The sequence below is a fragment of the Colius striatus genome, chromosome W (assembly GCF_028858725.1).
Source record: "Colius striatus isolate bColStr4 chromosome W, bColStr4.1.hap1, whole genome shotgun sequence".
Lineage (NCBI taxonomy): Eukaryota > Metazoa > Chordata > Aves > Coliiformes > Coliidae > Colius > Colius striatus.
Window position 1 is genome coordinate 11833806 of NC_084789.1, and position 25297 is coordinate 11859102.

At 45.8% G+C, this 25297-nt stretch overlaps 1 protein-coding gene across 1 annotated transcript in view; it reads left to right on the forward strand.

Moving 5' to 3' along the window:
* LOC133628622 (E3 ubiquitin-protein ligase ARK2C-like) overlaps positions 1 to 25297 on the forward strand; it is a 97288-nt gene that overhangs the window by 57104 nt on the left and 14887 nt on the right. Inside the window, 6 exon segments of the mRNA XM_062017038.1 lie at positions 8261 to 8384; positions 8386 to 8568; positions 10990 to 11115; positions 21807 to 21936; positions 24022 to 24126; positions 24651 to 24746. Coding sequence (XP_061873022.1) covers positions 8383 to 8384; positions 8386 to 8568; positions 10990 to 11115; positions 21807 to 21936; positions 24022 to 24126; positions 24651 to 24746 — 642 coding nt within the window. The 5' untranslated portion in view covers positions 8261 to 8382.

Sequence of the window (25297 nt, forward strand, 5' to 3'; positions counted from 1 at the left end):
TTGCTCAAGGGCCTGGGTGTACTTGGTGGGTGATGAGAAAGGATGGGGAAACTCGATGTGTACCTCAAGGAGACTTAACCTTGGGGAAAAAATAACCTGTTATGTGAGTTATCTGTTGTAGATGAACTTTGCAAGAAAAACCGGACAAGTGGACAAACCAAGCCGGTGCTGGTGCCCAACACTGAACATACTGTTTCCCCTGGCCTGGATATCCATCTTGATGGATGAGACAGAAGTTATGGCCTGCTCCAGTGAACATCTACAGAGGATGAAAGATATAAGAATGTTGTTTGTTTGTTTGATGCAAGATGCAAGAGGGAATACAAGAATGATGTTTGTCTGTTGAAGAGTGGGAGTACTGGTTAATGAGAATATATAAGAATGTATATGGGTTGTTAAGATGGTTTGTCTGAGCATGACATAAATGGTATGGAATAAGGGGTGGAGACTGTAGTGGGTCTGGGATGGTAGTGATTTTCCACAGCAGCTCCTGCAGTGCTGTGCTTACTGTTGATATCAATATTATGACTACCGCTTGCACAGCATCAGGGCTGTCCCTCCAGCATTCCTTCCCCCACCTTCACCAATAGCTGTGGGTGGGCATGATCTTGGGAGGGACTATGGCCAGGACAGCTGACCCAGGCTGACCAAGGAGATATTCCATACCATATGACGTCAGCTCAGTAATATAAACTGAGGGAGAGGAGCAGGAAGGGGAGGCGAGATTCATTTCTGGCCTTCCAAAAGCAACCGTTACACGTACTGAAGCCCTGCTTCTCGGGAGGTGGCCGGACATCGCTGCTGATGGGAAGTAGAGAGTAACAGCTTTATCTGCTTTTGCTTTGCTTCCCGCGCGCGTGGCTTTGCTGCTTATTTATTAAACTGCTTTTATCTCAACCCACGAGACTCCCATCTTATTTTCTCCCCTTCTTTGGCTTGCTGAGGAGGTGGGGGATAAAGCGGTGTGGTGGGCACCTGGCATCCAGCCAGGCTCAAACTACCACAAGTATATTTTGCATCAGTCCAAATATTAACTAATTTTCCTTTACTTAATTCCAAAGCGCGTGTCAATGCAATCAGTTCTGCCTTCTGCGCAGAAGTTGTTCTTGGTAATACATTTGCTTTTATTATCGTGTTTTTGGTTGTTACTGCATATTCTGCATGGCGAGTTCTATTCAAAACAAAGTTGCTCCCATCTGTGAACAGTTCCCATTCAGGGTTCTCAAGAGCATCATTCTTCAGGTCCTTTCTGCTGGAATATATATATTCGATGGTCACGATACAATCATGTTCTGGGTGTTGCTCTTCCAGTGACGTGCTCAGAAACACTGCAGGATTTAGAATGTTAGTTGTTTTTAAAACCACATCATCTTTTTCAGTGTGAATTACCTGGTATTTCATCATTCGGCTAGGGGATAGCCACTGTCTCCGTTTTTGCTCCAGTACTGTGGTTACCATATGTGGGACATAGACTGTAATAGTCCTTCCCAAGGTCAGCTTTCTTGCTTCTTGGATCAGTGTGACAGTTGCAGCTACTGCTCGTAGGCAAGAAGGCCATCCCTTGCTTACTGAGTCCAGTTGTTTAGAAAAATATCCCACTGGTCTCTTCCAGCTTCCCAGTCTCTGTGTCAGAACTCCCAGGGCAAGATGTTGCCTTTCAAGGACAAATAACTGAAAGACCAGGTAATTCTAAAGCTGTTGTTGACATTAGAGCTTTCTTAGGCTTTCAAAAGGCAATTCAAAAGGGTGATCTCATACAAAAGGACTAGATTTTTGGGCTTTATATAGCAGTTTGCCTATCATTATTCAAAGATGACACCACCCAGCTATTTTCAAGAATGCCTTAATTCTTTGCATAGTTCATGGTTCAGGAATGGCACAGATTGTTTCATTTTGGTTGGTGCCCAACTTTCTTTCCACTTTTGAAATTTGAAAGCTCAAATATATTAGTTTGGCTTTCTATCCAAGTTTTCTTCTTGGACACTTTATGTTCATTAAGTCCCAAAAAGTTTAAAAGTTCAATGGCTACCTGAACACAGGCTGACTTTTCTTCAGTGGCTATTCAAATGTCATCTACACACTGCAGGATCAGGTGTTCTGGTTGTGGAGTCACTGTTTTTTCCTTCTTCCAGATTTTTTAGCTTTGCCGGCTGATCCCTGAAGATTGTTGGGCTATTTTTAAATCCTTGGGGTAGTCATGTCCATGTTAGTTGTACCTTGTGCCCTATCTGTGGGGTTTCCCACTCAAAAGTAAACAATTTATGACTTTTGTGCTCCAGGGATATACCAAATAAAGCATCTTTTAAATCAAGCACTGTAAACTACTGGTATGTTTCTTTAAGGTCAGTTAATAATGTGTACGGATTTGCCACTGCTGGATGGATGTACTCACCTGTGGGCTTCCGTACGGGCAAAATAGGAGTATTACTCTGATTCACACTCCTCTAAGATTTATCCTCCTTTAACTCAACTTTCACAGGGTGGGCCAACTTAGATTTTTGTTTTTTTTGAGGGTTTTTTGTTTTTTTTGGTTTTTTTTTTATATATCAGTTTCCCATACTGTGGGGATTGCTGCCCAATCCACCTCTGGGGGAATTTCTTGTAAATTTCCCCTGTCTTTGATTCGGGTATTTTTTTAATAATTCCCCACCTTCAAAAACAATTTGTGCATTTAATTTAGATAAAAGATTTCTTCCCATTAAGGTCATCAGACATTCTGAAACATATAAAAATTGATATGTTATAATTTTGTTTCCAAATTTCAGATCCAGGGGTTGCAAAAATGGCCAGTTTTTTCTCTTTCCCTGTGGCTCCGACAAGATTTACTGTTTTGGTTCCTATTGCTCCTCTACATGCATTTAAAATTGAATACGTTGCTCCCGTGTTTATATTGGGTTCTATTCTCTGGTTTTTCTTTCTCAATTTATCTGGGTCCTCCTTATAGGAGTCAGTTGATTTTTTTTTTTTCTCACAGAATTAAATCAGAAGGTGAGAAAGGAACTTTCATGTATACTGGTTCACTCTGCCCAGCCCCTTGCCTTAATGGGGCAATTATATGCTGTTTGACTTTAGATTTTAAGGGGATCCTTAAGGTGGTTATTAAATGAGTACAGCATTGAGTTCTTTTGGACACCGATGGGGAGAGTTCCGTGTCAGAGTTCTCATTTTCCACATTACTATTATATGGACAGGGCTGGGAGCCTTCCCTTGAAACAGCACCCTGGGATGTATCCCTGTCAGGTTGCTGAGTCCCTGTTCAGGTTCATGTTCAGGAGTGGGTAAGTGAGAGAGGATACATATATAGGAACAGCAGGAATTCTCGGGGCACTCCGGACCACGTCTGATTCAGGACCCGTATCAGTTCGCCCTCCTCCCTTAAGGGCCAAATGTTTAAGACACATTTTGGCTGCAGTACATGCAGAGCAACGGGTTTAAACCTTTTTTTTTTTTTCCTACTGTGAGTGACATTACCCGATTTGTTCATTCACATTCTTTCTGCCATTCAGATTTTTCTCTTAAATAAAAGAACAGATCTACATATGGGACTTCATCTCACTTTTATAAAACAACATTAATTGCAAGGTAGTATTATAACTTAGTATTTCATTTAGGGGTCACATTTACTCATCATCCAGAGCATACATTGGCCACGTATGATTGCAATATTCAATAAGGTACTTTTTTACACAAATCATTATGTATTTCTTTCCAGTGAGCCAAAAGGCAGCTTAGAGGAGAGGAGAGGTTTTTGGCACAGGGCCCTTGTTGTTAGAATTTCCTCTCCTAAACAGATTTGACCACTTAAATGTCATGGCCAAAAATTATGTTGTCCTTCAAACGCAGAAATGTAAAGGCACAGTTCAATATCTTCACACACGTTTCATCCTTTTGCTTCACTTATCTCCGGCTGCACCCCTTGCGGGATCAAAGCTCTGCACTTGCTTCTTGCGTAATTACATGTCTCAATCACTCACACACAGATAGTTCTCAAGACAATATACAGTAATATATATATATATATATATATATATATATAAACCAATAGGTACCTTTCCATATACATGTATGTGGGCCCACTTATACCAATATCAATACCAATACCAATACCAATACCAACCCTGCGATTGCTTTTGCATTCACCTTACAGGCAGTGATATCAATACCAATACCAATGTCAATGCCAACTCTGCAATCACTTTCGTGTTTGCCTTACGGGTGGCGCCTAGGCTCCCAATACCCGAGGATCCTCTAGCCCAACCAAGTGGAACTTTCGCTCTGTCTTACTGGCAGGTTCCTTGGGCTTCCCCTGGGCCCAACCAAGTGGGGTCTCTGACACCGTGACTTACAGGCTAGTTCACTAGGTTCCGCCCTCAACCAATTAGAAGTGCCTTACCACTCCAGGGAATGTTGCGAGGAGCTGTAAGGGTCACAGGCAATAGTCTTCCCTGAGAATCCCTTGGTGCCGACTGGAGTTTGATCAGCATCCGATCCTGTCCAGTCTTAACTCACAAGGTCCCATCCGGGTTGCATGTAGATGTGGAAAGTAGTCTCCACCAAGGCCCCTTGTTGCTAGATAGGATGAGCAGAAGAAGATGCGCCAGTAGTGTTGACAGATCCGCAATCAGGAATGAACTTATCTACAACAGGAATGCAGATAAGCAGGCACTTCTTTATTATGCAGTGCTGGGGAACAATTGTGCTCCAGTGTTAGTTACAATTTTCAAGAGTTTTATGCATTTTAAACAAAGAACTATATTTGCCAACAAAAAGCATACATGAAATGTCCATCTTTTAATTTGCCCTTTATGTTGATTGGTTTCTAACTACTATAAAATTTCTTAGTATCATAGTGATTGGTTAAATGCTAATAGAAAGATATCAATACACTCGTCCCATCCACCTATATTGGAAACAGCTAAGTTTTTCCTAACAAACACCTGCACCAGATATCTTGTGATTATGAGGTATAGAAAACTAAAGTAACAATAGTTATTGTATTAACCACCTATTTAATAGTTTGCCACACATCACTGCTAAAGGTTGTATGCTATGACAGAGGAAACAGATCGTGAAGGGCCACCTGGCAAACACCATGAAGAAAAACCACTTTTTTGCAACTCTTGCTTTTTTGCAATTTAAAGGAGTACTTAATCATTAGGTGATTAAACTATTTGCAAGTGCTTAGCTAGTTAATTAAATTATTAGCAAGTGCTTAATAAATGCTTAGCTAGTTAGTATGGTGTTAGGTTATTGACTAAAATAATCTTGTATCTGCAACAGTAGCATGCTTGGCAAAGACTGGTTCTTTGTTGTTCAGGCTGGTTCAATTATGCCAGCTGTATGATTTGATGACTTCTAATAAGCATAGATTTGCTGAAGTATTCCCCAAAGTCTCTGCTTTGACATAAAAATCCTCTTCAGCGATTGGATTAGTTGTAGGGAATGAACAATTACAAGATGGTGAATTATGTTAAGACAAATCGATGGGTTTTATTTAATCATATGGTCTTGGTCGCATCTTCATAGTATTTTTCCTATGGAAGAAAATGCATCATTGCACCAGTATGTAGCAGAAAAAAATACTAAAAATTGCTTTTTTTTTTTTTTAACTGTCTAGAGCCTAAAAATAAGGCAAATTAACAATTTATACCAAAAGAAAATGGCTTAGGCTTTTGCTTTAGGTTATGTTGTCTCTGCTTGCCTTCCTGCCCAGATATCAGACAAAGTTTATACTTTCTGGACCACAGGAGAGTATGACCAAGTTTCCTGCAAGGACTGTCTTGGTGTGGGAGGAAAATAATCAAGTCAAAAGCTTTGACAAGATGATCTGTCCACCCTATGCTCTCCAGTTCATCGTGGCTCTGGAATCAAAGGTCCTGTAGATGTACCATTAGATCACACTAAGGTGTCCCAAGATACAGCAAAAGGCTGGAAATCCTTGGCTTAGATTGCACCAGGCATCAAGAAAGATGCAGTGGACAAGAGACTAGCTTTTTTTGCTTTACTTATGTGCTACAAAATGAGAGAGAATATCACTAAACTTAATTGTCTTGTGTCCTCCTAAGCCAGTTTTGTCTGGAATACAACTAAACTGCTGCTGGGTGGCCCAGGCTGATGTGTTTGGGTATGCAGAGGGATTAGTACTTTAACCTGCTCTAGCACCTTACTTCAGGTGCCATGAAGACCTGGAGATTTAAAATGGCTCACTCATGACTTGCTATAGCTGTTTTCTACTGGGAGTACATATGGCCATGAGAGAATGAGCAATTTACCATGAGTTACTCTGCAAGTACCCAGCAAACATAGCGGTTAGGCATCTCCCCATAATTGCCGTATTGTTCAACTTGAGCAGTGGGCCAGTGCAGCATAGGATTCTATTTCCATTACTCAGTCTTTACCTGTTGGTGGAGTACAATAGATTGGTGACAAGCAAATGACAGCAAATATGATCTGCAGTACCAAGAAGGCCAAGGGCATCCTTGGCTGCATTAAGAAGTATATCTGGAGTACTGTATCCAGTTCTGAGCTCCCCAGCTCAAGAGAGAGAGGGAATTGCTAGAGAGAGTCCAGCAGAGGGCTACCAAGATGATGAGGGGACTGGAACATCTCTCTGAGGATGAAAGGCCAAGAGACCTGGGGCCTGGAGAAGAGACTGAGAGGGGACCTGTAGTGGGTCTGGGATGGTAGTGATTTTCCACAGCAGCTCTTGCAGTGTTGTGCTTATTGTTGGTATCAATATTATGACTACTGCTCGCACAGCATCAGGACTGTCCCTCCAGCATTCTTTCCCCCACCTTCACCAATAGCTGTGGGTGGGCACAATCTTGGGAGGGACTATGGCCAGAACAGCTGACCCAGGCTGACCAAGGAGATATTCCATACCATATGATGTCAGCTCAGTAATATAAACTGGGGGAGAGGAGCAAGAAGGGGAGGCAAGATTCATTTCTGGCCTTCCAAAAGCAACTGCTACGCGTACCGAAGCCCTGCTTCTTGGGAGGTGGCTGGACATCGCTGCTGATGGGAAGTAAGAGAGTAGGCAAAGAGGCATCTCTAATAGCCTCACTCAAGTCACCTCTGAGCTGCCTATCTCCCTTGTTTAAGAGTCAAAAGTTTTGCTGTGATGCCTGTGAATGCTCCAGGAATGTAGGAATTAATGTGCCAGATTGGGACAAGGGCTAATCCAGGCAAGGATCCCTTGAGATGAATCGCTTGATGGATCTTGAGGGAGATACAAACCAGATGTTTTGTAAAAAGCCTCCATGACAGATAATATTTCACACCTCATTTCTTCCTCATTCCTATGAGTTTCATGGCTGGTCTCATAACAGTCTGTGATGTGTTTCCTGCAGTCACTCTCTCCCCTCGTGAAGCTCATGAGATTGGACTACTAAAGGGACTCAACAAAGACACACAGTCTTAATCACAGCTCTCAGAAGTGGAACATATCTCATCCATGTCCTGAAGTCAGCGAGAGACAGTTTCTTAGAACAGAGATTATTTCCTTGCCTATGAGACACTTTAAGATGGACAAAGGATATCTTGAATTGCATGGGAAGTCAGTAAGCTTTGGAAATTGTGTCCTTGTAACTCATGAAAATATATTTTAGATTTTTTTTCCTTTTCTAAAATGTTGAGGCTTTTTCATAGAATGATAGAATGGCTTGGGTTGGAAAAGACCTTTAAAGACCATCTAGTCCAACCTCCTGCCACAGTCAGGGACATCTTCAACTGCATCAGGTTGCTCAGAGCCCTGTCCAACCTAACCTGCAGTGTTTCCAGGGATGGAGCATCTACCACCTCTCTGGGCAACCTGTGCCAGGGTTTCACCATCTTCAGCATAAAACATTTCTTCCTCTGTCTAGTTTGAATTTTCCCTCTTTTAGTTTAGAACCATCACTCCTTTTCCTATTACTATAGGCCCTATGAAAACTTTTGTTCTTTTTTTGTCTTTAAGACAGGCAAACCAAAACAAGCTGAAACAGTTTTCATCAGTATACTTTTCAATTTGGACCCAAAAAGTCACTTCAAAAGCAAACCCATCTTTTGGTTCCAGTGTTTTTTGGAAGAGAAAAATTACTAGTCAAAATAAACATTTTCCATGTAATCAATGTTAACTGATCTATTCTCTTTTTTTAAACCCTTTTGGCAGAGGAGTGAAACAGTTGTTTGCCCAATTCTTGCCCTGGTTGGGCAACCAGTGGGCTGAGGTGCCCCATCTGCCGCTGGTCCCCATGATGGCTGTGCTCTTCTCTTCCAGGTGCTCCTTTTCAAAGGTCTCAGCATCCCCATGCTACCTCCTGCTGCCACTTCCACCTGGGTCCCCAGCCTCAGCTCTCTGCTGACTTTGTCCTGCCTCACACGGTGCAACCTCAGCCAGGGATGACCCGACATGGCCCTTGCACACCAGCACAGTGGCTCCCTGCACAAGCCCCTGCCGCAGGTGCCAGCCCTACCCTTCCAGGATGTGGCTGGACCCTCCTTCCTACCTCAGGCGCTTCACCAGCAATACCTCCTCCAGCAGCAGCTCCTCGAGGCACAGCACCACTGGCTCATGCCCCATCCCAGGTAAGGAGGGGTCTTAGTCTTCCTGAAGGATGCTGAGAAGCTTACAACAGCCTCAGTTCAGCAAAGTGGCTTCTGCAAAACCCCAGCAGTATGTGCCAGAATCACTGGGTTTTCTTAATGAGTTCATTTGTATACCCCTAAAATTCATCCATTGAAAGGGAAGCTGCAGGGCAGGTTGTACCTGTGAGTGTATCTTTCACATAGGGATTCATGCTCACCTATCATGTCCCAAGGTCACTTTTGGATGGTAACATCATGATGGTAACAACTTGGTGTTGCGGCAAACCTGTCCTGCATGAGAAAGTGAGCAATAGACTACGTGCATGAGCTATCTCCTCATAGCTTCTCTTTCAAAACCATGTCAGAGAGATTGTACCCATCTGTCCCATCAGGTTTTGCATATGAAGAACTTTCTCCTCTGGGTCTAGGTAGGCATCAACGAAAATGGTGAAGGATCTAGAGAACAAGTCTTATGGGAAGCAGCTGAAGGAGTTGGGGTTGTTTAGTCTGAAGAAGAGGAGGATGAGGGGAGACATGATCGCTCTTTACAACTACCAGAAAGGAAGTTGTACTAAGGTGGGGATCAGTCTCTTCTCCCAAGTAATGAGTGACAGGACGAGAGGAAATGGCCTCAAGTTGCATCAGGGGAGGTTTAGATTGAAGATTGGGAAGAACTTTTTCACTGAGAGAGTTGTTAAACACTGACACAGGCTGCCCAGGGAGGTGGTAGAGTCCCCATCCCTGGAGATACTGAAAAGTCGTGTAGATGAGGTGCTGAGGAACATGGTTTAGTGGTGGGCTTGGCAGTGTTGGGTTAGTAGTTGAACTTCATGATCTTCAAGGTCTTTTCCAACTGTAATGATTCTATGATTCCCAACTCTGTGAGGGAATAATACATTTAACTTGCAATGTATTCAATCATAGAAAGCAGCCTAAACTCAGACTGGGATGATGATTGCAAAGAGAATTTCTGTAACTCAGCAGAAGTGGAAATGGATGCCTGGCCTTGTCCTGATTGTGTTTCTTGAAAGAGGAGTTTAGATAGCAGGTAGGAGTGCTTATTTTGGACACATATGGAAGCTATTTGTGGGTTGTACCCATGGATCAAGAATCAGTATGAGTCTTTGTGATAACACTTCATTTGTAAAGAATGCTACAGATAGAAAATACTTTCTTTCCATACCCCTTCTGTCTGAAAATTGTGTGTTCTTCTCATCCTTGTTTTGTTTGGCATAAGCTGGATTTTAGCTGTATTTAATGAGTAATTAATAATTGGGTAGCAAATCTGTGCAAGGCTGAGGCATCGATGATACAAGTTTTTAACTCTTAGTCATAAACTGAATTAAAATAAAAGCACAGAGCTCAACTCCATGCAGAAGCTGCTTTGGTAAATGCTGTCAGTGTTGCATTTGCAAGTGGGTTGTAGTGTGGAAAAGGGTAGGAAACTCTTGCCCAGTCCCACAGCCTGTTTCTGAAAGCACAGCTGCATTAGAGAAGGGTGTCAGAAACCTTACAGGTGTGGGGCATGAGGTCCCAGCAACAGGAATTTGGATTGTGCCTTCAACAGTGAAGCCTCTAAGTTGTGGTTGAATGAGGAATTCTTTATCTAGCAGTTCTCCACTCCATTTGCTCTAGTGTTTTCCCTTAGATTTGCTTTGCAATGGTAAGCAGGGACTCGTCAGGGAGCAAGAGGTGTGAGTCTGTAGAGCAAATCCTGCTTGTGCATCCACCTTTTGTCTCTTCAAATATGGACATTGATCAAACAGCACATGCTCTTCCAGAAGAGTCTCAAATCCCTAGAAAAACCTTGCTATATATTCTACCACTTTCCCTTCCCCACCTGCAAAGCTAGGGGAGAGGGAGCCAGATCCCAGCCTGGCCAGAGAAATGTTGGCAAAGGCCAGAGAGAGTAAATTCTGCTTTCAGTTACTCCTGAGTAATTCTGTTATGAATGAGGTTCCCCAGGACTTTATGGACTGCATGGGGAGACGAGACAACCTGCAGCTTCTTAATGATGATGGATGGCAGCTGAAGCAGGAACACATTTTATCATGTGTGTTGTTTATGGGCCTGACAGTGGAGAGAAAGAAAATACTGCAAATGGCACAAAGCTGCTAAAGAAATAGTTTGGTTTCCCCTTTTTCTCTTCATATTGCCACCAAATAGGATCTTGTGTAAACTGAATGTATGTGTATGCTGCAGTGGAGGCTGGTGTTATGTCCGTGGTGACCATGAGTAAATGATATAGCTATGTCATCCTCTTGTCATCATCCCTGACACCTGCTTGAACTCTTTTCTCTTGGATATGTATTCACAAGCCCAGCCATTTGGGTTTCCCCCTGGTTTATTGAACGGGCTTGGAGCAGGAGCCATGTGTACCAGTACCTGCTGTGGCTAACTCACTTGCAGGTCTCCTCACAGGCGGCCTCAAGAGCACATGTCTGTTCAGTCTCACCGTCTACGCTCCAGCTTTGATTTCAGCCACCAATTGCAAATTCTACAACCCATGGGTCCCCAGCCCAGGTATTTAGCTGAAGACACAGATTGGTAAGTCTTCCACATTTCACTAGTATGTTGAATTAGATGTTTAAAAAGTCCTGGGGAGGCTACAAGGGTTGGTGAATGTCATCATGTGTCAAAGCTTTAATAAAAGCTAATGATTCAGCTGCACAGATACAATGTGGGGAGTGGACAATGGGAAAACTCATCTCTGGGAGGGCCATGGATGTGTGCTAAAGTCTTTATGCATGTATATTATAACATCAAGATTGTGTTGCCGTTCAGCAGTATCTCGACTGGCTTGAGAGTTTGGAAGAGAGGAACTTCATGAAGTTCAACAAGGGCATGTGCACTCCTGCACCTTGGGAGGAACAACCCCATGCACCAGTATAAGCTAGGGGTTGACCTGTTGGGGAGCAGCTCTGCAGAGAGAGACCTGGGAGTTCTGGTTGATAATAAACTGAACATGAGACAGCAATATGCCCTCGTGGCCAAGAAGGCCAATGGCATCTTGGGATGCATCAATAAGAGTGTGGCCAGCAGGTCGAGGCAGGGTCTCCTCCCCCTCTACTCTGCCCTGGTGAGGCCTCATCTGGAGTCTTGTGTCCAGTTCTGGGCTCCCCAGCTCAAGAGGGACAGAGAACCTCAGGAGAGAGTCCAGTGCAGGACAACCAAGATGATCAGGGGACTGGAGCATCTTCCTTATTAGGAAAGGCTGTGAGAACTGGGGCTGTTTAGTTTAGAGAAGAGACTGCGGGGGGATCTCATCAATATTTACAAATATCTAAATAGTGGATATGAGGAGATTGGGGCATCCCTTTTTTCTATGGTATCTAGCAACAGGACAAGGGGTAATGGGATGAAGCTGGAACACAAAAAGTTCCATTTAAACATAAGAAAAATCTATTTCACTGTGAGGATGACAGAGCACTGGCACAGGCTGCCCAGGGAGGTTGTTGAGTTTGCTTCTCTGCAAGTCTTCAAAACCTGCCTGGATGTGTTCCCATATGACCTGATCTAGGTGGACCTTCTTTGATACGGGGGTTGGACTAGATGATCTCTAAAGGTCTATCTTTTCCTTACACTTGAGAGGAGCCGTTTCCAGAGACTACAAATTGAGGTCTTCTTTCCAATGCCTCTATCAATTCCCCAGTCCCTAGCAAGAGATCCCAGCTGTTGGGCTTCTCTACCTTCCAATTGCTGACTGTCGGCCCCGTTATCCCAACATCGGAGCAGCCAGACACCAATCCGCTCACCTGGCTGGCGACTGTAATCTTTTCGCATATCTCGAAGTTCTGATGAGGTCAGGGACTGAGTAGTTTCCATTTCGTTTTCGACTTCTTTCACTCCTTCTCCTGATCTCCTTACTGAAGGACCAGCTGCTTCTTCTAAACTTTCCTCTTCCTCCTCTTTTGTCCTTACTAGTCGATGATACGGACTTGTTGACTTGTTGAGATAAAAGCAGTTTAATAAAGAAAAAGCAAAGCCGCACACGCAGGAAGCAAAGCAAGAGCAGATAAAGCTGTTACTCTCTACTTACCATCAGCAGCGATGTCTGGCCACCTCCCGAGAAGCAGGGCTTCGGTACACGTAGCGGTTGCTTTTGGAAGGCCAGAAATGAATCTTGCCTCCCCTTTTTGCTCCTCTCCCCCAGTTTATATTACTGAGCTGACGTCATATGGTATGGAATATCTCCTTGGTCAGCCTGGGTCACCTGTTCTGCCATGGTCCCTCGCAAGATTGTGCCCACCCACAGCTATTGGTGAAGGTGGGGGAAGGAATGCTGGAGGGACAGCCCTGATGCTCTGTGAGCAGTAGTCATAATATTGATACCAACAGTAAGCACAGCACTGCAAGAGCTGCTATGGAAAATCACTACCATCCCAGACCGACTACACACGGGATCTCGCCCACCTATTCTCTCCTGACTATCTTGTGGTGTATCCCCACCCCCACTCTGCCCAATCTCACTCGGGAACACGGCTGCCCCGCGGCACTGCACTAACGACAGCCGGCTCTTCCCCCACTGTGACTCGCCGGCATCCTCTGCGGCTCCGCCGCCGCCGTGCCACAATTTGGCGATCCCCGGATGCCGAAACGGTGGTGCACGGACCATACGGCCACATCCCCGGATGGATAGTTTCCTGCGCTGTCAACCCGACCTGTTTCGCCTGTGCTGTCTTAGACATAGTCCTCTCAATCTCCCCCCACGTTTTAAGATGCTGGTCCATCCCTTTGGTACCCGTCAAAGCAGCCTGCAGCATCTCCTTTTCTACCGCCGTCCACTGGACACTTAATAACTCTGTGGGTGCCTGTAACACACCCCGCCTCTGCAAATCCACTTCCTCCAAACCCAGGATCAGTGTGTCCCAATGTGCAAGAAAGGAGGAAAAGGAGTTAGGAGGCCTCCATGGATAAGCAATGATCTGCTGGGACAACTCAGGCAGAAAGCAGCCATCTATGAGAGGTGGAAACAGGGGCTGGCTTCTTGGGAAGAGTATAGGAACATTGCCAGGGCATGCAGGGGTGCAACCTGGAAGGCTAGAGCCCTTCTAGAATTAAATTTGGCCAGGGATGTTAAGTACAGCAATAAGGCATTTTTCAAGTACATCAGCAGCAGAAGGATGGTGAGGGGTAATGTGGGCCTGCTGCTAAATGTTGAGGGTGCCCTAGTGTCTGAGGATGCAGAGAAGGCCGAAGTACTGAATGCCTTCTTTGCTTCAGTCTTTACGGCCAAGACTGACCCTCGGGAAGCCCAGTACGGCAAGGATAACAGGATGGCCAGGACACCAGAGGACTTGCCCTGGGTGGAAGAGGAAGAGGTTAAAGACTTGTTGGCTAAGCTTAAGGCTCATAAGTCAATGGGTCCTGATGGGATGCATCCTAGAGTGCTGAGGGAGTTAGCAGATATCATTGCTAAGCTTCTCTTTCTATCATTTTTGAACAATCATGGAGGACAGGTGAGGTGCCTGAGGACTGGAGAAAGGCCAATGTCACTCTAGTTTTCAAAAAGGGCAGGAAGGACGACCCAGGAAACTACAGGCCGGTCAGTCTCACCTCCATCCCTGGAAAAGTGATGGAACAACTCATCCTGAATGTTATCACTGAACATATTGTTCTGGTTTAGCAAGGAGCGGCTTTTGCTTAGTAACAGAAGGAGCGGGTTGCAGTGAAGACCCGGTAAAGAGTTTGCGGACTGTCCCCCGGCTCCTGGGTTCACACCCACCTCCGACCCAGCTGGGCCAATCTGGTGTCTCTGCGATCACTATTTAGGGGACGGGAATTCGGAATGCGAGTCAGGAGGTGTATGAGTGATACAAGATGGAGGCGACCACGCGGACCCTTCAGCCAGAGAGGGAGGAAGGAAGGAGAAGCGATAGACCAGAGACTCCTCTGCAAGCCGTGGCGAGAATGCAAGCTGTGCCCCTGCAACCTATGGAGACCCATGGCAGGACTGAGAGTTACCAGCAGCTCCATGTGAGTGAGCCTGGATGGGCGAGGGACTGTGTGGGGAGACGACCATGGCCCAGGCCGTGTTGCATGCCGCAGAGCAGCCCCACACGAGAGGCAAAGAGGAGCTGCAGCCTTTGGAATAAGGGCGCGTCGGAGCAGCCTGTGCAGCGCTGCTGTGTGTGTGAGTTACCCCACGGACATGCAGGGAGGATGGGTGTGGAGCCTACCTGTCCTGAGGAGGGACAAACGGCAAAAGCTATCAGGAATAGACTGACTGAAACCCCCACTCCCTGTTCCCCCCCCCCCCAAGCCTTTCAGGGGGGAGGAGGTAAAAACCCCGGGATAAGGGCTCTGAGCCCGGGAAGAGGGGAGGTGTGGCAAGAAGGTGTTCTTAAAAAGGCTAGTTGCACTCTACATTGTTGTACCACTCTGTGTTGTTTTATTTTGGTTATGTTTTGGGTTTTAAGGTTATGTTTTAGTTGATCTTGCATTAAATTATTTTCTGTTTTCTACCCCAAACCGAGTAGCTTGGTCTATTTTGTCCTGAACCTTAAGCGGCAATTGAGCTCTCCCTGCCCTTGGGCAAATCTCAGCCTCTTCAGTACTAATCGTGGTCTTTTGTTCCTGGCTGGACACATATGAAGGATAAAATGGTTATCGGGGGAGTCAACATGGATTCACCAAGGGGAAATCCTGTTTGACTAACCTGATATCCTTCTATGAGCATATAACCAGCTGGCTAGATGAGGGGAGAGCAGCGGATGTCATCTACCTTGACTTCAACAAGGCTTTTGACACTGTCTCCCACAACATCCTCCTCAGAAAGCTCAAGCAGTGTGGCTTGGATGAGTGGACAGTGAGGTGGATCGAGAGCTGGCTGAATGACAGAGCCCAGAGGGTGATCAATGGCACAGAGTCGAGTTGGAGGCCTGTGGCCAGTGGAGTTCCACAGGGATCGATTCTGGGGCCAGTCTTGTTCAATATCTTCATCAACGACCTGGATGAGGAGACAGAGCGTACCCTCAGCAAGTTCGCTGATGACACCAAACTGGGAGGACTGGCTGATTCCCCAGAAGGCTGTGCTGCCATTCAGCGGGATCTCTACTGACTTGAGAGTTGGGCAGAGAGGAACCTCCTGAGGCTCAACAAGGACAAGTGCAGAGTGATTCCTGCAGCTGGGAAGGAACAACCCCATGCACCAGTACAGGCTGGGACTTGACCTGCTGAAGAGCAGCTCTGTAGAGAGAGACCTGGGAGTCCTAGTTGATAATAAACTAAATATGAGACAGCAATGTGCCCTCGTGGCCAAGAAGGCCAATGGCATCCTGGGATGCATCAAGAAGAGTGTGGCCAGCAGGTCAAGTGAGGATCTCCTCCCCCTCTACTCTGCCCTGGTGAGGCCTCATCTGGAGTACTGTGTCCAATTCTGGGCTCCTCAGCTCAAGAGGGACAGGGAAGTGCTGGAGAGAGTCCAGCGCAGGGCCACCAAGATGATCAAGGGTATAGAACATCTTTCATACGAGGAAAGACTGTGGGAACTGGGGCTGTTTAGTCTGGAGGAGATTGAGGGATGATCTTATTAACATTTATAAATATCTAAAGGCTGAGTGTCAGGAGGTTGGGACATCCCTCTTTTCTATAGTAGCTAGTAACAGGACAAGGGGTAATGGGATGAAGCTGGAACACAAAATGTTCCACTTAAACATAAGAAAAAACTATTTCACCATGAGAGTGACGGAGCAGTGGAACAGGCTGCCCAGAGAGGTTGTGGAGTCTCCTTCCTTGGAGGTCTTAAAGACCCGCCTGGACATGTTCTTATGCGACCTGATCTAGGTGAACCTGCTTCTACAGGGGAATTGGACTAGATGATCTCTCAAGGTCCCTTCCAATCCCTACCATTCTATGATTCTATGAAATATAGGATGCAAGCGGCTGTGGGCGCGCGGTGAACGTGCTCGCTCCCCTCAAGCACTACTGCCTTGAGTACTTTAATCACTTGTTCCATCTGTGCCATGGCTGCGGACATCTCGTGTTCCACCGATCACGTCGGGGTCACCATATGTTGACATTACCGGCAACATTGCCAGGCCGCCTGAGCAGATCACTCAACTCACCAACCGCTGAGTGGACAAGACCACTGCATACTCAGTATGGATGATGCTTTGTTCCCACTTTATTGCTTGCACCATGTGCTTATATCTGCTAACACAAGCATCTCCTTTCTCTCTACCCCGTGCCTGCCTCTTCAGTACTCTCCGCCTTCCAGACGCCTACAACAGAGGACTTGCCATGGGTGGAATAGGAAGAGGTTAAAGACTTGTTGGCCAAGCTTAAGGCTCATAAGTCAATGGGTCCTGATGGTATGCATCCTAGAGTGCGGAGGGAGCTGGCTGATATGATTGCTAAGTTTCTCTCCATCATTTTCAGAGAATCATGGAGGACAGGTGAGGTGCCTGAGGACTGGAGGAAGGCCAATGTCACTCCAGGCTTCAAAAAGGGCAGGAAGGATGACCCAGGAAACTACAGACCAGTCAGCCTCACCTCCATCCCTGGAAAGGTGATGGAACAACTCATCCTGAATGTAGTCACTAAACATATGAAGTAAAAGATGGTTATCAGGGGGAGTCAACATGGCTTCAACAAGGGGAAATCCTGTTTGACCCACCTGATAGCCTTCTACGAGGGCATAACAGACTGGCTAATGAGGGGAGAGCAGTGGATGTCATCTGTCTTGACTTCAGCAAGGCTTTTGACACTGTCTCCCATTACATCCTCATCAGAAAGCACAGACAGTGTGGATGTTGGATGAGTGGACGGTGACGTGGATCGAGAGCTGGCTGAATAACAGAACCCAGAGGGTGATGATCAATGGCATAGAATCAAGTTGGAAGCCTTTGGCCAGTGGAGTTCCACAGAGATCGATTCTGGGGCCAGTCTTCTTCACTAGGTTCAACAAAGACAAGTGCAGAGTCCTGCACCTGGGAAGGAACAACCTCATGCACCAGTACAGGCTGGGGATCAAACTGCTGAAGAGCAGCTCTGCAGAGAAAGATCTGGGAGTCCTAGTTTATAATAAACTAAACATGAGCAAGCAATGTGCCCTTGTGGCCAAGAAGGCCAATGGCATCTTAGGATGCATCAAGAAAAGTGTGTCCAGCAGGTCAAGGGAGGTTCTCCTCCCTCTCTACTCTGCCCTGGTGAGGCCTCATCTGGAGTACTGTGTCCAGTTCTGGGCTCCTCAGCTCAAGAGGGACAGGGAACCTCAGGAGAGAGTCCAGCATAGGGCCAACAAGATGATCAGGGGACTGGAGCATCTTCCTTATGAGGAAAGGTTGCGGGAACTGGGACTATTTAGTCTAGAGAAGCGGAGACTGAGAGGAGATCTTATTAACATTTACAAATATCTAAAGGGTGGGTGTCAGGAGGTTGGGACATCCCTTTTTTCTATTGTAGCTAGATCCATGGATGTAGAGTGCTTCCTCCAGGGGCTTTTCCTGCTGTAGGGCACACCTAGGGTCTTTTTCCCAAACTAGATCTTCTGCTCTCCACCAGGTATTCAAAAAAACAGTGGCCACAACTTCTGTGGTTTAAATTAGGGAGCACCTTGTTGCTCTGCTCCTCGGGGTGATGTGAATGAATTAATGCTTGTTAATCATTCTCCTACTGTACTGTTCAGTACCCTGACAAGCAGGGACTTGATCCTTTTGTTTTAGAGAAGGTTTTGAGCCACTGCATAGTTAATAAGGTATCGAGCCCTACTTGGAAGAATAAGAAAATAAAAACATACTTCTGAGTAGCTGGTTGTTAGCTGAGTAAAGTCCATTCTGTGCATTTAATGGGAAAAATAGCAGATGAACAATAAATTAGAGACAATCACAACATTTATGCACAAGAGGACTGAAATAAACATGTCACAGGAAATCTTAACGATGACATTTCCGAACGTTTGGGTGCTTTGCTCTGCAAATAGAGAGCGCTTTTAACACATGGAGATTTTTTTCCCCCTCCAGGATAATAATATACATCCTAAAATATGACCAGATCATTCTGCCATTTTCTTCTCAGGTGTTCCCATTATTGGCACCACTGTGAGCTGAATTTGTAGGATTACATTGTTCAGATCAGTTTGCAAAGCAGTTCGTGTACTATCTGGATAGAACCATTCTTTCTGCCTCTCTTTCAGCTCCTTTTTCCCTTTGTGTTGCTCCATTGCCTTATAAAACCTAAGGAGTGGGGATGACAGAAATCGTATACTGTGTATTTACAGTTGGGTGACTCACTTCACTTTGGGACACATGTATGATTTTGCCCAGTGACAGATATAAAATCTTTCCTCTAATGTGTTGCCACAGCAGCAGTGGCACTCACTCAGAGGCAGAAGATGGTAGGTACAGGGGCAGGAAATGGGAATGGAAGGAAGATCTGAAGGTGATCAGTCATGTTGGTCAGCCCAACTTTGATTAAAATCTTCTGGTGAAGAAGAAATAAACTTCCATTTGGTTCCTTAAATCCTCTTCTGCATACATGTTTAGTGATGACCATCTGATCTGTCATCTAGAGCCTTATTTTTCACTTCTTGGTTGTTGGCAGCCTGTGTACTGTAGGCACTACGGCTCTTGAACCTCGTGTCTGAGCCTCAAGATGCTGTACAGCTCTCCACTTAGCACAATCTAGAAGTTGATGGTTGGTTTTCATTTTCTTCAGCTAATGTTCTCTGCTTATTTACTTCTTAACCCTGGGAAAACACCAATCCATGCAGAATTCTACTATGGGCACTTCTACAGACCTACAACATCGCTTCTAATTACCAGGCTATGGATGCACTGATGCACCAACCTAAAGCAGATTCATCTCAATTAGGTTTCACAGGAACGTGTCCAGGTGGGTTTGGAAACCTCCAGAGGAGACTCTACAACCTCTCTGGGCAGCTTGTGTCAGGGCTCCCTCACCCTCATAGCAAAGAAGTTTCTCATGTTCCAATGGAACTTCCTGTGTTCCAGCTTGTGTCCGTTACCCCTTGTCCTGTCACTGGGCACTATAGAAAAAAGACTGGATCCATCCTCTCGACAATCACCCTTTAGGCATTTATCAGCATTGATAAGGACCTCCTCAGTCTTCTCTTCTCCAGGCTAAACAGCCCCAGGTCTCTTGGCCTTTCGTCCTCGTTCCAGTCCCCTTATCATTTTGGTAGCTCTCTGCTGGACTCTCTCCAGCAGTTCCCTGTCCCTCTTGAACTGAGGAGCCCAGAACTGAGCTTAACAATGGCTGTTCATCTTTGAGATATTGATCCTTGATCTCAAAGCACTCTGTGGATTATTGCACCTATTTTGTACACAGGGAATACGGGAAGGCAGAGAGGAAATGGTCAAAGTCATGCATCACAGAATCACAGAATCTCAAGGGCTGGAAGGGACCTTGAAAAATCATCTAGTCTAACTCCCCTGCCACAGCAGGACCACCTAGAGTAGACCAGTGTCAGGGCTGAAAATGGACCCAAAGCTTCTTGATTTCCGGTTGAGCCTTCCATCCACCTGGGAACAGTCTTCAGCAACTGGATAAATATCCAAATTGTGACATAAGAGTAGGAAGATGCCTAGTCCTCTGGATTGTCACCCTGGTTATGCTCCTGCCAGTTGCCTGCTATGTTTTTTCCTCTGTCAGGTTTTGTCTGTCTAGCATATGATTAGCACAGCGCCAGCAAAGACAGTCCCTCTCTTTGCTTCAATTTGGTACAGGGTGTCTTCTTAGAGGATACTAGAGCACTGGAGCTGCTTCCTGGTACACAGGCTGTTCTGGATAAATGATTTCTGCATGTAGTGTCCCCTCATGTCTGTTATCTGCTATTGGGCGAAGCAGTTTCACAGCTTCTGGAGGATGTGTCTGGGTTGCTCCTAACAAGTTGTGACACTCCCTGCCACTGTCCTCCATGCGGAGGAAGAGAAATTTGAGGCTGAAATGGGAAGTCATTCCTGTTCTCTAATTAGCTTTGCTTTGGCAAATGTGAAGACAATGGTTATTAGAGTACTGACTTCTGTAATTATGATAAAGTGAATGACATTCAAAGCACTTGTTTGCTGAGAGACTCTGGCTGGAGAGATGAGGGAACAGCTAATTGGATTATAGATGGAGATGCTGTGTTAGGTCTCCTCCTGTCCCCTCCAAACATGATGGGGATGGGGTTGTATTTTGTCTCTGCATGCTGGATTGGGCAGAGCTGCAGTGTTTGCTGAGTTCTTGGTCATGCCAAGTTCTGGGACTGAGATGGGTTATTTTTTCTGGAGGAAAAAAGTGCCTAAACTCACCAAGCTGAGCCCTGGCTCTGCTTGCCCAGGCTAAGCTGCGTGCAGTGGAGCCATCAGAGATATCCTGCTTCATTGGCATTTGCCCGCTGGTTGTGTGACACCCTTTCCTGCAGCAGTCTCATCCAAAATTTTCTGAAAATCTTTGTATTTTCTGCACAAGTAGCAAGTCTGGAGTTCCCCGAGGCTGGGTTCAGGCAAGGTGCTTTCTCCCTTGTCTCCCTAAGTTCAACCATGACCTGGGCTGGGAGACCTCCAAAGAGAGCACAGAGGCCTCAAAAAGGCCCTAGATGGTGCCTAGCTGTGTCCTAACAACTACAAAGAATGGCTCATCAGTGTGTCCCCTGTGTAAATAGGTGTATTCCTGCAAAATATTCAAGTAAAAGTGTAATTGTTTGCAGTGATGGCAGCACAGGGACGACCTGATCTGGCCAGCTTGAGTTACCAAGCCTGGGTGTAAATTGAAGCCACCAAAATGCTCTTGCTTTGAAATTAGCAGGCTTCATCTGTACAGCTCTTTACCCCATCTAACACAGATGCTACCTGGCATAAAAACAACCTCTCACTGCTTCTTGCTGGCCTGGTGGGTGATTACCCATATTAGAGGCAAGTCCCAGATTGTCACCCCAGATTGAGGAATCCACAGCAGCCCAGAGCCCACCAGTTGAGGTTACCCTCCTCTGCCATGGGAACAATGTGACTTACATTTACAGAATCATTTTGGTTGGAAAAGACCTTTAAGATCATTGAGTCCAACCACTAATCTCACACTGCCAAGTCCATCACTAAACCATGTCCCTCAGTACCTCTACATGGCTTTTCAGTATCTCCAGGGATAGGGACTCTACCACCTTCCTGGGCAGCCTGTTCCAGTGTCTAACAACCCTCTCAGTGAAAAAAGTCTTCCTAATCTCCAATCTAAATTTTGCTGTAAGCTATGCCTGAAATCATGCAGTCAAAGCTGAATCTTCATCCTTGTGCCCACAGGGACATCAGTGTGGATGCGGGACTGACTCACACCCAGTTCCAGGTCCAGTCAGTCCCTCAGCCCTATCAGCATTACTTAGCTGCATCTTGGATGCACCATTTCCCCAGAAGCACATCCTTGACACAGATGGTAAGTGAAATACTTATACCGAGAAATGTTTTGTGCATTGTCTGTCAGAAGGCAGTCAAATTAAAAGCTGCTATCTTTCTATCACCTGTCTTCTGTGAATTCCACTTATCTCCAGCCATGGGAGGAAGTGTCTATATGGTGGTTTAACGCTGTCTGGGTGCCACATGTCCACCAAGTCATAAAATCACTCCCCCTCCTAAACTGGACAGGAGAGGAATATAACAAAGGGCTCTCAAGTCAAGATAAGGACAGGGAGATCACTCAGCAATTACTGTCATGGGCAAAACAGACTCAACTTGGGGAAAAATGGTTTGATTTATTATCAAACAATCAAAACTGAGCAGGGGAATGAGAAATAAAAACTGAATCTTAAAACACCTTCCTCCACTCCTCCCTTCTTCCTGGGTTTCTAACTCCTTCCCTGCAGTAGAGCAGGAGGATGGGGAATGGGGGTTAGGGTCAGTTCATCACAGATGGACTTTGCCACTGCTTCTTCTCAGGGGGAGGACACCTCACACTCCCCACTGCTACAGTGTGGGATCCCTCTCATGGGAGATAGTCTTCCACAAACCTCTCCAACATGGGTCCTTCCCACAGGCTACAGTTCTTCACAAACTGCTCCAACGTGAGTCTCATCCACAGGGTGCAGTTCTTCACAAACTGTTCCAGCATGGGTCCTCCACGAAGTCACAAGTCCTGCCAGCAAACTTGGTCCAGCGTGGACTCTCTCCACAGATTACCAGGTCCTGCCAGGAACTTGATCCAGTGTGGGCTTCCCACAGGGTCAGTCTCCTTTGGGCATCCATCCGCTCCAGTTCGCCATGGACTGCAGGTGGATCTCTGCTCCTCTGTGGACCTCCATGGACTGGAGGGGGACAGTCTGCCTCACCATGGTCTTCACAAGTCACAGGAGGGTCTTTCTTCTAGTGCCTGGGCATCTCTTTCCCCTTGTTCTCCACTGATCTTGGAGTCTGCAGAGATGTTGTTCTCACATTCTCATTCCTTTCTTCTACTGCAGTTTTGCCTCTGCACCGCAATTTCTTCCTCTTCTCAAATACATTATTCACAGAAGCGTTATCTCAATCACTAATTGGCCAGGCCTTGGTCAGTGGCAGGTCCATCTTAGAGTCAACTGGCACTGGCCCTATCAGATACAAGGGAAGCTTCTAGCAGCTCTTTTTTAAAGAAGCCATCCCTGTAGCCTCCTGCTTCCAAAATCTGGCTACACAAACCCACTGAAAGGACAATGTTGCATCATTGCACTCTGGATTACAGAAAGGAAAGAAAAACTCAGTTGCTCTGGAAAGATTTGGTCCATTGTGTGCAGTACCACACTCACAAACTGGTCTGCAAAACCTGGACAGAATGTGACAGACTCAGCAGTTATTACTAATAATATCAGTAATGCTGGAACAAATCGTGGGCTCCTAGGACTTCTTGTATACAGGAGGATTGGCAGTAGGTGACTCCCTTCCCTGGGCTCAGTCCCCAAGGCCATCCCTCATCATATCATTGCTCTCTACATCAGCCTTGATGCCATTCATATAGATTTTGCATGACCTCTTGCACAGGTGGAGATGAGGTCTAATGGCCTATCTGGGGTCATTTGCTGGCCCTTCTCCTAGCAGGGTTCCTATTTGGAACTGAGCCATTCCAAGCACTGCCAGTCCTTAAAGCATCCTCAGAAATCCCATGAAGGCCCATAGTTGGACCCTGACACCTGTGTACTACAGCAAGGCTTAAAAATCAAAACTTGGATGAAGAGAAATCTATCCATTTAAAACTAAAGAAAATAAAATAACTTTTTAAAATCTAATTCATGTTGAGAGTTTGGAACTGCAATGTAGTAGATGCAATAGGAGTTATTAGAACAGTTTATTTAGAAGAAATGCATGTTCTTAGTTATCACTTAAAGGAGATCTATTTAATAAAACTTGTTTTTTGTTACTAAAAGGCTTCCATTGGGGAAAATGTTGATCTGCTCTTTCTTTTTGAATTTTTAAAGCACTAGATTTAAATCAGGATACACAAGGGATTTCCAGGTGCAAGTACAGGTGGCTTTATTTTCTTTCTCCCTTCTCACAGGTTACTCATGAAATCAGAAATTACCCTTATCCTCAGCTTCGGTTACTTGCTCTTCAGGGATTGAACCCAAGCAGGCACATGTCCACTGCGTTGGAGAGCTATGAAGTACATATCTTGGGGACTGGAATTATTGTTACATTTTTAATTGCCAGGGATCTATGCAAGCTCTGGCATAAACTTGCAAACCTCTTTTGTGGCATGAGAGTTGCACTGAATCTTGCAGTTACTTTAATAATATCTGGATGGAAAAGAAGTTGAGTTGGTTTGGTAAAAGATGGTTTACTCCAAGGTGCCTGTGTCTGGCTCAGGTTGACCCTGGCTCCCTTCATGTCTGTGAACAAGGTGCTCCAGTTCTATTGGGTTTTGTTTCCCAGTCTGTCAGAGCTCAAATTCCACCATAATTTTTGAAATGTTGGTTATGCAGAACTTTGCCTTGAGCCCTTAGTTATTAGTCCAAGTGCTAGGGATCAGATCCATCATTAAAGCATGACTGATTTGGGTTTGATGGATATTTCTACTGAGGAAAGGGCAGGAGGGAGCTTTTGTTGCCAGCAGATAGGGTGGGGTGATGGGACCTCATGCCCCAGGAACAATACTGATGTTATTTTGCTGCTGTTCCTGTGCTGCAGGAGCTGCTGCAGCTGGAGGACAGGCTGGGCACCATGAGCCGGGGTGACATCCAGAACACTATTGAGAGGTTCACCTTCCCACACAAGTACAAGAAGGTGAGTGCCCCAAAACCGTGGCACAGCTGCCAGCCCCTCTCAGTTGGCCAAGGGTTGTGGGCACAGAGTGGACACAAGGAAGGACTTTGGTAGGTTGCAATCCTTTGGACTGGCAATCCAGTGCCATCAGTCAAAGTATTTCTGCACCTGGGCAGGAATTGCTGGGTCCTGTACTTGGGCCACAACAATCCCGTGCAATGCTGCAGGCTTGGGGCAGAGTGGCTGGAAAGCTGTCCAGCAGAAAAGGACCTGGAGATGTTAATGGACACCCAACTGAATATGAGCCAGCAGTGTCCCCAGGTGGCCAAGAAAGCCAATGGCATCCTGGCTTGTATTAGAAATAGGGTGACCAGCAGGACCAGGAAAGTGATTGTCTCCCTGTACTCAGCACTGGTGAGGCCACATCTCGAGTGCTGTGTTCAGTGTTGGGCCCCTCACTACAAGAAAGACATTGAGGTGCTGGAGCATGTCCAGAGATTGACAGTGGAGCTGGGGAGGGGTCTGGAGCACAAGTCTGCTGAGGAGTGGCTGAGGGAAATGGAGGTGTTCAG